Source organism: Coloeus monedula (genome assembly GCF_965178545.1).
Source record: "Coloeus monedula genome assembly, chromosome: 1".
NCBI classification, from domain to species: Eukaryota; Metazoa; Chordata; class Aves; order Passeriformes; family Corvidae; genus Coloeus; species Coloeus monedula.
This window is the reverse complement of record NC_138781.1, coordinates 116441551-116454782: the sequence shown is the minus strand read 5'-3', so window position 1 is coordinate 116454782 and position 13232 is coordinate 116441551. Positions and strand designations below refer to the sequence as shown.

Sequence of the window (13232 nt, the reverse complement as noted above, 5' to 3'; positions counted from 1 at the left end):
CTGAATTGGGGTAACTAAGCCAAAGGCTGCCAGACAAAGGTGAGTGATGCCTATTACGAGCAGCAGATGTTCAGAGACACGAGTGGGAACGGAACAGACTGTCCAACATTACACGTTCATCAGGAAAGCTATCAGAAATAGCACAGTGAATGGCAGTCTTCACAGAGTTCAGGAAGTCAGTAAGAAGAGATTTTCAGCTATGATCCAATTACAAAAGCTGTCTGCATTCAGGCAGAGCCGCACCACTTGTGTAGCAGAGGGCAGCATGTAGGTATACTTGTGACATGACCTAGGCCACATGTCTGTCAACTTTGGACTTAAAGAAAGCCAAATCAGTCATTTTCCTCTTTAAAGGACAAAATAGTATTAGCTGACAATCTTCTGCAACTCCTGTTTTCAACAGGAGCCACTTCGGATCATGGGTGTGTTTGAAAAATCAATCTCTAAGCAACTGAAAGAGTTTTAAGGTAGGTATCCATGTTTCACTCCTTTTGACATTAAAATTAATTCCAAATATCCACTAATAGTTCTTGTCTCAGTCTTGTAAGAGACAGACTTGCAGTGGCAGCCTTTAAAAAATACTCAGGGACATCTGAGATAACACAACCCTCTTACATAAAAAGAGTACACTTCATGCTAACACTGAAGAAAAAGCTGAACAGCAGTCCCTCAATGAACATGCCAAATATACAGGTTATATGCCAGCTCTCTAACAGCTATTATGATTGTCAAGCATATTAATAAACTTTTACAGTTGAAAGGAAAAGAAAATCTGAACCTATTTTCAGGATATTGTGTTCTGAGTGAACACTTACAGACTAAGGATTTGTCTGCAGGGAATATGCTAAATCAAGCCCTTTTGAACTTTTGATTAAATAATTGATGCATAATGCAGAATGTATAATATATGCATCCTTTCTCCATAGTTGCCTGGAAACCCATATGGAACAGTACTAGCAATTCCAGAAGCATTTAGTCTCTAAGTCGTTGGTGAAGACAAAGGAACAAAAAAGTTTTTTAAATCATTAACTCATCTCTCTTTCCATTCTTCAAATACTGCAGGATACCAGAATTAGTAACTTACACAATGGTATCATGACTCTTGTAATACAGAGTGGCTTTTTTTTAAAGCTGTATCTCTTGGAGCCCAGTGAATAATGTCATTCACTGTAAGGGAACTTGTAAGACTCAGCTTTTGTTAAAATAGAAAACAAAGAACACAACTAATATTTCCAGCCTCTACCTTTATGTAATTGTAATAAGCCATATAATATCCAAGGTGGTCAACAGAGAAGAACAAAAGTAAGAATGCAAAATGGTGATTTTCTTTCCAAATTATAGGATTTTAAGCAAATCTCATGAAAGACTGATCACTCAGGGTTTGGAAGAATATGAGAATCCCATGATCACAAATTCAAGAGGCAGATTGTTTCAAATTGCAGCCAAGAAGACCTTTTGCACTTCTCAAGTAGGCAACACTGCTTGTCATTCAGTTTGATTGCTCTGTGACCCAGCCTGAAACTATCTTGTGCTTTATTGCTTCCAAGATGAAATGAAAAACAGGATAAAACCCAACAATGAGAACAGAGCACTAACCATGGAAACCTACAGTGATGAAGGACTAAATTATTTAATCTACAAAATTCTGTAATCATCGTAATTGGTGGCTCTGTTTCTGATAGTCATCCTGAGAAAAAGAAGGGCAAGCACAAAACTGCATGGGCTAATCAGTTCTTGAGATGTAAAAGGCAGGATAGTGACAGTGAATACCTCCTGCCATGGCAGGGATCTTCATGGGATTCTTGCACCTTTGCACATTTGCTGTGCACTCTATTTCACATTTGAGAAAATCAATACTCACTGAATCAAAGGACGAATGTCTTTATACTACACTGGCAAGAGGTCTAGTTTGAGTAAAGAGAAGCAGTTACATGGTCCTACATCAATCAGCATGTAAAGATGAAAGATTTGGTGGTTAAACATCAACAGGAGAGACTAGAACACTTGTGAGTATCTTCTAGCTTTGTGTTTAGGGAACTCTTTTGGATATGTAAGATCAATGCAGATTTTCTCATGCAGAAGAGGAAGTTGAACTTGGATGTCCTGTAAACTTCCTCAGCCACTGGATAACACAAAGGTCACAGCACCATTTCCAGTGTGGGATCAAGACTTGCTTATCTTTTCCTTTTACTACAAGTACCAGATACTGTGTCTTTTCATTTTATGGTGAATGGCATGTTGAATGGGATGGGATAAAATGATATTTTAAATGTCAGCTCAGCATAGAAAAAATACAGTCAAACCCCAAACCCCAGCAATTTTATTTAGGTTAAATCAAATAATTTTTAAAAAATTGCTTGCCATCATGATGAGGGCCAGTAGCTCATTCAGGCTGATCTCATTTCATACCCAGATTGCCACTTTCTAGGACAAACCCGTTTTCAGCAGCTTGCTGTAGCATTACAGGAGGTCTAAGAGTACAGACAGAAAAGAGCTTTAAGAAAAGCATCTAAAAAATAATGTATTTACAGTAACCGTCATTCATTTTCACCAGGAAATTACTACATTTCAGGAGGGGAGAAATTATCCTATCTTAAAACAAATGTAAAAATGCAGATCAGATCAGGCAAGCACCCAAAAGCATGTATGGAGATTAGGCTGACATGCCCACGTGCCTCAGCTGTGACTACACAAGCCCAGAGGAAGTACAACAAAGAGCAGGTTGGAGGGCAAGGAGGCTGCCTCGGACATACATAAGGTTTCCATCACAGTCATGGCAGCTGTGCTCCCCATATGGAAACAGCTGTACTACAACCTGGATAGGCCAAAAGAATAAAAAAAAATAAAAATCACTCACACAGAGCAATATTAAAGGGAGAAACAAAGACACCAACACCCTAAGGTGCTGAGATTAAACTGCCGGAAAAACAAGCTCCCTTTTTGTCTGCATTAATTAAGCCACATGTTACAATCACCAGCACAGCTTTTGATTCACACTTTCAGCTGTCAATGATTTATTCTGATCTAGGGAAATCAGCAAGATCTGCTTTTGCAGCCACAGTCACAGAATGATCTCACAACACATTTAGGATAGTTCATCAAGGACAGCAGTAGTTTTCCAGCCACACAGTTCTGTATTAGTGAGTGATGTTTAATGGTATAATGGTTTTGATTACGATATGTTGTTATGTCCTACTCCTGGCTGTCACCATACCCCAGAAGGAATTTGCATGTGAACATGGTATTTCATCTCAGCATGTTAATAAATTCACTGAGAATCAAGTACTAAAATAAATCAACTGCACAATGATCACTGGGAATAACTGTAAACTGGGGGTTTTGGCGGTTCCCAGATACTGGTGAATGTCCAGAGATCTGTCTAACTGCTGTCATTGGTCTTTCATCCTTGTTTTAGGAAAGCCTATGATGCTTCTGTGCCTAGATGCCATGGATAAACAGCAGCAAATTAACCTTGCCAAGACAGCATTTTCCTGGCAGTAAGGGGAGCTGAGCTGGAGTTATGTTTGCTGAGAATGCACTGAGGTGCTCCAAAACCTACTCCAATGCACTGGAAGTGAAATAAAGGACAATACTCTCCTGTTTGACTTGGTCAGAGCAACATTGGTTCACAGGTTTTTCAAGTTCTGTGATTGTTTCAGACCTCATGGTGCTCACCTGTAGTTTTTCCATCTCCCTCCCTGATGCTTGCAGTGTGCATTATCTAGGACCACCTTTAAAGCACATTTAGAAAATTTTTATGATAAATTCAGCTATTCCTATTTGGTGTATTTTGTACAGGCCAGACTGGAATAAACAGATGGCATGTTTGATCAGGTTCCTGTACCTGCTTCCTACCTGCTTTTATTACCCCAAATAATGAAATTTAACCTCAAACAATTAGGGTGCTACTGTTTCTGAGACTATATCCAATACCATCCACCAGTAAAGCAGCCACAGTCAGCTCACACACTCCTGGCTTTACAGTCTGGGATTTTAAGATGACGTAATCACCAGCAGTATGTTCTCCAGGGTCCATCTCTCCACAACTCTTTGCATTCCTTTGGAATTATTCATGTCCAAATCTCAACATTTTCACAAGACTTCTTTAGTATTTATTTGATTTTTTTTCTTTCTTTTTTTTTTCCAGAAGAGGCATCTATGTCTTGTGCTGGTGTTTATAACTCAGGGAAGACTATTGCTATTGCAACAGGTCTATTGTTACAGGAGTTCTGTAAAGCAATCAGCAAGTAGCCTGCAATTATCTCTTTCTATACCCACCACATCTTCAAAAGTACCTACATTACCCACAGAGTTTCTCTTTTCATTATTTCCAATTTTAGAAATTGTCAGCAGAAATAAGAAGCATAAAATTATTTTATATTCATGCTGAATTAACAAGGTTTCCCAGCTTTTAGGATTTCTGCATTCAGAATGTCGTGTGTCTCCTGCTTTTGGGATTTTTGTCACATATTGCATCCCACATTTGGGCACTAAGCAGATTCATAGGTGTGGCAACAATAATTTGTAAATATTATTATTATTTATTTGCAGGGTTAACTTAGGTAAAGAGGAATGCTTAAATTTGCAGGAATTTTTCTTTGAAAGATAACAGAGGTTTTTCAAATTTATCTACTTTTTTTGTCCCGAGTCCTTACAAAGAATTTCTTGCTTTTCTGAAGAACGAGGCTGAACTGGATTAAATTCTATCCTGTTTGACAAATAATTGCAATGACCGATAATGACTTTTCACACTTTGATGACTGTATTTAAACTGTTGCTTTAGAATGCTCAGAGACATTTTTGTAAAAGAAATACTTTCCACACACAGAGTATTTCCCCTAAGTTTTATAGAATTATCAGAAGGACATATATTTGCAATTTTGAAGACTGTTGGCTAAATATCTGCAAAGAAATCTTCTTCTTATGAAAATGAAATAATTTCACAGAGCAAATTACTTGATCAATAGTGTTAGTACTGGAGGTGCAACATATATATTCTGGTAAAAGGTGATAAACTGTCACATTCTCTATCATTTTTGCCCAGATGGTTTACTTAGTTTCAGGAGAAACTCTGCAAGAGAGAACGGCTCTTAGAATATGATTTTTGCCCACTGCATACTGCCTACTTTGCCAGTAAGAACCCAGCCTGCTGCTGAAGGTTTCAGCAAAAAACTGCTTTTGTACTGAGAGAAGAATTCACAAAGGAAGGCCAGGAGATGAACCTGTGTCTGCGTCTGCATTAAAGGCAGCAGAAACAAACAGTGCACTGTGTGTGCTAAGTGTAGCTGCCTGTTAAACGATATCCCATGACTGCCTATGCTAATGGGCACCTCCGGGTAAAAAAGACGGTGCTAATGAAGCCTCTGCTTGCTTTCCTTGGAACAAACACTTCTGGCACTCAAAGCAGCTCTCTGCTTCCATCCTTATACACTTTCAGACTGTAGCCAAGAGCAGCTCTCTGCAATTTATTAAATTAGCTCTTTAAAAGAACCCCTCAAATACAGTCTTTTCAAGCAATTTTTCCCTAATAAGTCTGGGCCAGTGTGCCAGGGCAGGGCAGGAGAGCACAGCTGAAAGAAGACAAGGATGGCTTGAGTGACAGGAGGTGCTATGCACTGGGAGTGGAGCAGAGCTGTCTTTGAGCTTTTTCTTGTTATATTCTACCCTAAATGAAGCAGCCCAGATGCAGCAGAAAGGTTTTTTTCCTTGTGAACTCTTTTTTTTTGTCTTGCAAACTTACTGTTCGGTGGTGCATAATGACAATTTCTGTAGGGCAAAAAAATCCCCCAGAACAGTAGGTGACATGATCCAGAGGTCTGATATTAACCATTTCAAGGGCAGTGCTCAGTTCCAGCTCTTTCTTGGACAGCCATTGCTTGAATACCTGTCAGGTGAATGAATGACTTTTTTTCCCAGTGATAAGAGAAACCCATCTGGGAGAGCAGCAGTCTACCCGAAACAACCAGAAGAAACCTGTACTTGATGGTGGAAAGACACACACAATCCAGCTTGTTCCAGAGCAACAGGCATTATTCCTTAAGTTGCACAGAACCTAATTCTTAGGATGACATTTTAAATTTCTTTTTTTTTTTTCCCCCTTCAGAAGAGATTGATACAGTATAAATCTTGAAACAGGATCAGCAAATTACTCCTCCTAGGTTATCAATGGAGACCAGAAGGTAAGGCCTGTCCATGAGTGACTTGGCACAAGCTGGCAAACTGCAGGGCATCTGCACTAATTCTTTATGAAGAGAACCAACAGTTCCACAAAAGCAGATTGCAATTGATAAATAAGAGGCACAAAATTTAAGACTAACAACCAGTGCATTTTCAGCCAGCCAGACACTCCCAGCAGTGAGGCTACTGTTAGCCCTTAGGTTTTTTTCATTTGCTCTGCATGCAGTTGCATACATACTTTGCTATCACTGTCCAATTAATTGGATACTTTTGTCACCTCAGACTACTGTATTCTGTTACCATGAAGTGAAAATGTTATCCTCCTAAGCATAAGATTTAAAAAACTAAACAACTGAATGCAACATAATAGTGTCTTTCAACCCATTTTCTCCTGAATGGGAGAAGCCAGCTGCCAGGCAGGTACTAAACTCCCCGTGGGTTTTGTGTCTGGCAGACTGCTCATAATGTGATACCAAACCTTCAATTCATACTTCAGCTAAGGACATATTAAAAATATGAAAAGTGTGCTATGGAAGTGATTAAACTATCAGCTCTGTGGCTAATAACAGAATAAACACTCTCCAAAATATTTTCCATCACAACTTGGCCTCTCCAGTATGTTTGGACAGCATAAGCTAAACATTTCTGTAACACAGACAGATGTAACCCCAAAACAAGGAACTTAAGAGGGTGGTAAATTTTTATCTACAGTGAGAATTTTTTAACATACTTACCACTGTGTGTAGCACAAGCACAGCCAGGTTGTCATTCTAATCTATATATGAGGACTAAAACCCACTTGTTTTCTCTGCATTGGTCCTCTCCCTACCGCTACTGCTGATAAGAGTTCCCTTGGTTAGGGTTTTTTTTTAACTTGGTGTGGAAAGGTCTGATAAACCACATATATCCAAACCTGCCCTTCTAAGTATTTGCATACTATTTTGAATGGAGAAGAAGCACATGGAGATACACTCCATTACAAATTTAATATGTATTTCCCCTTTAAAGTTCACAGCACATGACTGTGCTAATAGGAAATGCAGCCGTAAAGGAAAAAAGACTGAATCTCAGAAGAAGAGTTAAAAAAAGTCACTTATCAAGTGGGAAATTTCTCAATAAAACCTAGAGGGAGTAAGACAGATATGCAGAGATTACAAGCAGGTTCAGTCTCTCAGAAGAGCTGTTGTCTAGCTGGCCTTCTGGAAATAAAGGGGTCTGGCCAACATTGCACTTACTTTGCTGCACCCTAAATAGAAGGGGACTGGAACCACCATTTTTTTCTCACTGAGCTGCTATAAAAGCATTCAATTTGCAGGGCCGTGCTGGAACCCACAAATGCTATTCACAAGAAAATTGGAGAATGCAGTTAACATACTTACTAATTAATAAGGATACAGGCCTGTATCCTTACCCACCTTTCTATGACTGAGTCACTGGCGTATTTGAGGCAAGTTCCTTATGAAAACAGGTTAATATCTGAAGTCTGCCCAGGCACTTGGATTAGTGTCCTTTGCAATGCCTGATCACACAGCCCCAGTTTGTCAGTGGTATGAAGGACAGACTAGGGAGTGCAGTGGAAAGCTTACAACAATGGTAGGTAAAAGAAGCGCTGGCATACTTACAGTTGCATTTCTTCTGAACAAATCTAAGCTTGCATGCTGTTCGGTAGGTGGACAAACGGATGCGATCCAGATCCTGAGCCCCTAGTGGAAGAGAATAACGGTGACATTTGTATGGAATATGACCTGTGCGTATCTTTGCTAGCAGGGAAGCCAGAGAACAAAGAGGACACATGAGCTGCCTCTGCTTAACAATTTTCAAGGCTCTCTCCTTTGCAGAGAGAGTAGAGAGGAGTGAGGAGTAAGAAGGGGGATGTCAGGAGCTACAGTGTTAAAAGAATTTTATAAAGGAAGGCAAGGAACAGTCAGCCCACTGTGTCTGTCACTTTGAAGAACAATCTGGTCAAGCTGCAGGCTAAAAGACACACTGGCCAAGCTCCAACAGCAGGGAAAACCTCAGTGAATTTTAATATTTAACAAAAAAAGCTCATAACAAATATCTTTAGCCAACATGCCTTATCAGAACAAGGTATTGCCAGCAAACCAAATCAGAAAAGATACCGTGCTGTAACTTAAGGCAATCTGCAGAAGGGGGCAATGACAATGCAAAGGGTGAGGCCTTTCTCCATTTTTTGGATGTATGTTCTCTGCAACAGAGACCTCTGATGGTCAAGCTGTATGCTCCACACAAAACTTGGCCCTGGCTGCTGCAACTTAAGATCCGGTAACATTCCCAAAGCAGCTGTCCAGGAGATGGGAACAAACTAAGTGGCAGCTACCTCACATACAAGGACAGTACACAGAGGCCAGTGTGGGGGCAGAATCTGGCACAGTGTCCAACAAACTCATCCAAACAAGGCACAGTCAGGATGTAAGAGGAGTGGAATACAGCCCTGCTTTTACACAAGCTTCCTAAATACTTTAAGATTTCTCAGCTGAACTGCTGTTGGCATCTGTAGCAGGATACTCTGTGGAAGTGGGGGTAGAACAGCTCAAATTTTCTCCTATTTGCAGAACTATCAGTGATGGATGGAGAAGGTGGACCATGCTGCTCTTGGTGTTCAGGAATGCTGAGACCAGCCTGACTCCACAATCTCAAAGCTAAACCTTCTGAGGACATGAAAAACAGTCTTGCCTGACAGAAATCAGCACTGGTGAGGATGTGGCACACAAAGTTCCTGATAAAGGAAGCAACAAGTGATAGTACTGATAACTTATCAAGAGCTGCTGAGGTGGCACAGGTAGCCTAGAAACATTTGATTGACAGTCAATCATTTTATATTATAAAAGCTCAGTTCCTTTTTTAATTGCAGGGACTTCCAACACACTCCTTCTGGATATGTATGTGGTGATTCCTCCCTTGAGTGGGGACGCTGCTCAAGGTCATTCCTTGAGGCCAAATGAAAGAGATTTGCCCATGGTGTTGATACGGGTCAGTAACACCACTTAATAATTATTAAACTAGCTTTGAAATAATTTATTTAGTAAATAGTGCCCTACATTAATAGTTATAACTATCTATACTGTCCGGTAACTAGTTTTGATTAAAATACTTTAGTTTAATTATTATAATTATAATCAATTTAAATAAATATTTATTTTATTCCTATAAATATATTTGGTTCGCTATCCTTAATCCTGCATGATAAAGTCATATAAAGTATCAATTACATCTGTATAATCCTTAAAACATAAACTCTTGACCAAGTCTGCAACTAGGACTGGATTGAGCTCTACCCAGACTACTCTCTCAGAAGGAGCTTCCAGAGTGAGGGGGTCCTTTCTGCACCTTGTGGCTCAATGGGAGGGCTTCCTTCCCGGATACATCTTGCCTGAAGCTTCCATTCTGTCTGTGGCAGCATTGCTCACCCACGCTTTCTTAAACAGTGTCATTCTTCAGACCCGAATTTTTCAAATGTGCTCTGACCTATGAGATGAAAATGAGAATGATACTCTCCATTCTCCCCAGATTCTGCTCCTTTCTTGACCAAATTCTCCCACACTGTCTCCCCAGGGCTGCCAGCTACTCCCTTTTTCCAGTTAGCTGTCTCAACACCATCTGCTCCTGGGGGAAATTACCTTTCACTACTTAACATCAGGTATGGGAAGTATTTTTGTGAGTTTTTTCCATCATATCCTCTATTGTTAAAATTATACAGGTTTTCTCCTTCTCCATTAGTATCTCACTGACAGCTTTTGGAAAATTTCTTCACAGGTGAAAGGGAGCATAAAGCTTGCAACACTAAGTTCTTCCTTTTTAATAGGAAAAATGAGTAAACTGAATGTAAACTTTCTTCTCTTAACTTTAGTGAAAGCTACCAATAAACTTCCAGTGCTCCTTTACAAAACTTCAGCCTTTTAACAAGATTTAGAGAGTGAAAGTGAAGTGAGACTCTGGTTCATTGAGCTTCTGAGGTTGCAGTAATCATCTAAATAAACAAATTTGTATGCAACGTTGCTATTTTTCTTTCTTTTTTACTATTTGCATGCACAGTGGATGATATTATTTTGATATTATTTGGGGAGTAGGTGTTGCTGGTAATACCCTGGAAAAGATAATTTAATTTTGTCATGATTCACATTTTGCCACAGTCAGAGATCTATTTGTCAAATAACTTCTGTAGAAAAGTACCATCACTTACATGATGGAGAATCCTGAAAAACAAGTGGAAAGACGTGCAAGACTGAGCATGGCAAATGAGACAGTGAATTTGTAACTTCCCTACAGGATTGCCAGTGGCCTTCTCCTTCCACTGGTGGCAGTGCTCACTCTGTTTCCTTTGAATATGCTCATGTCATGTAACACTGTTTGTGGTTTGCAAAGATTATGAAGGGACACACTGCAAGCTTTGGCTTTGTTTTCTTGCTGGATAATACGCGCCAACAATGATGTACATTTTGAACTCTTCATCAGTGTGGATATACCTGGGCATGTCAGGTCAGACTAAGGGAAGACTAAGACCTAGTGGCTTGATGTCCAATAGAGCATTTTGAGTTATAAGACAAGCTTTAACCATGGGACTCTACAGAAGGTGATAATGATTATGATATTAATTCACAAAATTTTGTAATCTGGAACTAGAAGGATGCCTCTTCTGAAGGAAAGGAAACAAGAAGGTCAAACGGGATGTCTCAAAATAGAGGGAAAATCCCAGCGGTCCAAATTTAAAATTAGAATCAAATAGTTCTATTCCTTGCTCAGGACAAACTTCCCACTTAAAAAGGCTTGAAAAGTTGGATTTTTTTTTCTCTTTTCTATCTTGTGTAGTCTGGAACATGACCCATTTTCTAAAATTATTGTGGGGTTTTAATCACAGACTTGCAGATTTAAGCCCTAAGAACCGAAACTGCTGGCAAAAGCCTTTATATTACAAATTTTCTTCCTCTGATATTGGCAGGTTGTGGAGTTTAACATTTTACCATAGGCTTGTGCCTACCAGAACATTTAGAATCTTCACATAGCCCACAATATGTAGGTCATCAGGAGCCCGTGGTTTTTGTTAAACATGTTAAACAGGTGGGCTTGCACACAGCCAGGGGCACCTGAATGCAATGCCAGGATAAACTTTGGTTTCAGTGAAGCACACCCTCCACACACAGAGGCATCTGAGGGGCCCTCAGAACGCAAGGTTCAGTGTTTTATGAATATGGCTAAAACACATTCAGTTTTTCACAAAGACTTAATATTTCCCCCTAGTTTTACCTAGCTGGAACACCCAGTTCTCTGTGTACATATGTAGTAGGTGGAGGAACAGAGGTAGGCAAACAGAGAAGGGAAGCACATGTGAGATAAACCAGACTCAGGTAAATATGCCAAAATACTGAAATGTGAAAGAAAAAAATAGTAGACTATAACTAATGGTGTACAATACAGGAAAATAGTCCCTCATCTGCCTCCAACTGCTGATTTTCCCAACACCTCCTTAACTCCTCCAAAACAATTCCACATCAAAACAGCCTTCAAAATTGTGGAAACAAACCACAAATCCTCACAGCAAAGTCCTAAGCATTTTAGGGATATTTCAAACTAATTGAAATTAATGGTACCTGTGCAACTGACTTTAGCTGATAAAAAATCAAGGCCCCTCTGTAATTCTAATTAAAACTATAGAATGTTCTGATAATGGACAAATACATTTTTTGATTCTAGCCAAAGAACAATACCTCCCTCCAAGGGTCCAAGATGCTGTACACAAGAGACAAGTGAATCATAGAATATCCTGAGTTGGAAGGGACCCACAAGAATCATTGAATCCAACTCCTTGCCCTGCACAGGATAATCCCCAAAATCACACCATGTGCCTGAGTGAATTGTCCAAATACTTTTTGAACTCTGTCAGGCTTGGTGCTGTGACCACTCCCCTAGGAAGCTTGTTCCAGTGCCCAACCACCCACTCTCTTCTGGGTGAAGAACCTTTTTCTAATATCCAACCTAGACCTCCCGTGACACAGCTTCATTCCACTTCCTCAGGTCCTGTCACTGGTCACCAGAGAGAAAAGATCAGTGAGAAATATTCATGAGTTACAACAGTAAGCCCTGTGTGATACTAAAATAATTTAACATAATTTAATGATTTATAATGGCACAACAGAGCTAGTGGACACTGTGGAATGGGCCAAGACAGTTCTTGGTAGGCCATCTGAGTGAGAAGTCTTTAATTTGGAGAGCTCAGATGTAGGGCTCACCCCTAGGGAACAGTCCTGAGCACACTGAATTCACCAGCACACACCTGGCCTTTCAGTATGCACAATAACTCCAGTCCCAGTAATGCCCATTTTAGTCTCCCACCAAAGACCAGGGAGATGCTCTGGCATTGTTTACTATGTAGCAGGAGACAAACAACAGGAAGCTTAGTAATTACACACAAAACTCAGGTAAATCTAGTAACAGGGTGACAGTCTAAAACTTGATATTAATAGAATTTCCTGGAGAAACAGTGGATTGGTTGAAAGAGAAATCAGAAATGACTGTCAGAAATGCAGGAACATTGTTGGTACGGTACATCCCTGACACGCTATCCTGCAGGGAGCACAGAACTTCTCTAGGAACTATAAAAAATATGCTGAACTAGGGTATGACGTACGTGAGTCCCTGTACTGTCTGGCTGAGATGCAGTTAACTTTCCTTATAGCAGTCTGTGTGCTGCTGTGTTTTAGATTTGCAGCTAAAAATGTGTTGCTAACACACTGCTGTTCCAGCTGTTGCAAAGAGTGCTTCCACAGCACCCAGGCTTTTTTTTTTGTTTCCTACTCTGCCCCCTCCCAGGGTTTGGGGATGGGCAAGAGTCTGGAAGAAGACACAGCAAAGACAGATGGCCCCACCTGGCCAAAGGTTAGTCCACACCATGTAATGCCATCCTCAGCAATAAGACTGGGAAAGAAGGGGATGGGGAGTTTTGTCTTCCAAGGTGGACACCGCTCCATGACTGGCTGGGCATCAGTCTGCCTCTGGGAAGTGGGAAATAGCCACCTTTGCATCACTGGTTCTTGGTTTCT

The 13232-nt window shown here is 40.2% G+C and overlaps 1 protein-coding gene across 14 annotated transcripts in view; it reads right to left on the bottom strand.

Moving 5' to 3' along the window:
- Positions 1 to 13232, bottom strand: part of DTNA (dystrobrevin alpha) — a 222905-nt gene that overhangs the window by 83306 nt on the left and 126367 nt on the right. For all 14 annotated transcript variants that reach the window (XM_082297532.1, XM_082297533.1, XM_082297529.1 and 11 more), the window contains one exon: positions 7800 to 7880. In XM_082297532.1, coding sequence (XP_082153658.1) covers positions 7800 to 7880 — 81 coding nt within the window. The remainder of the gene's footprint in view (positions 1 to 7799; positions 7881 to 13232) is intronic.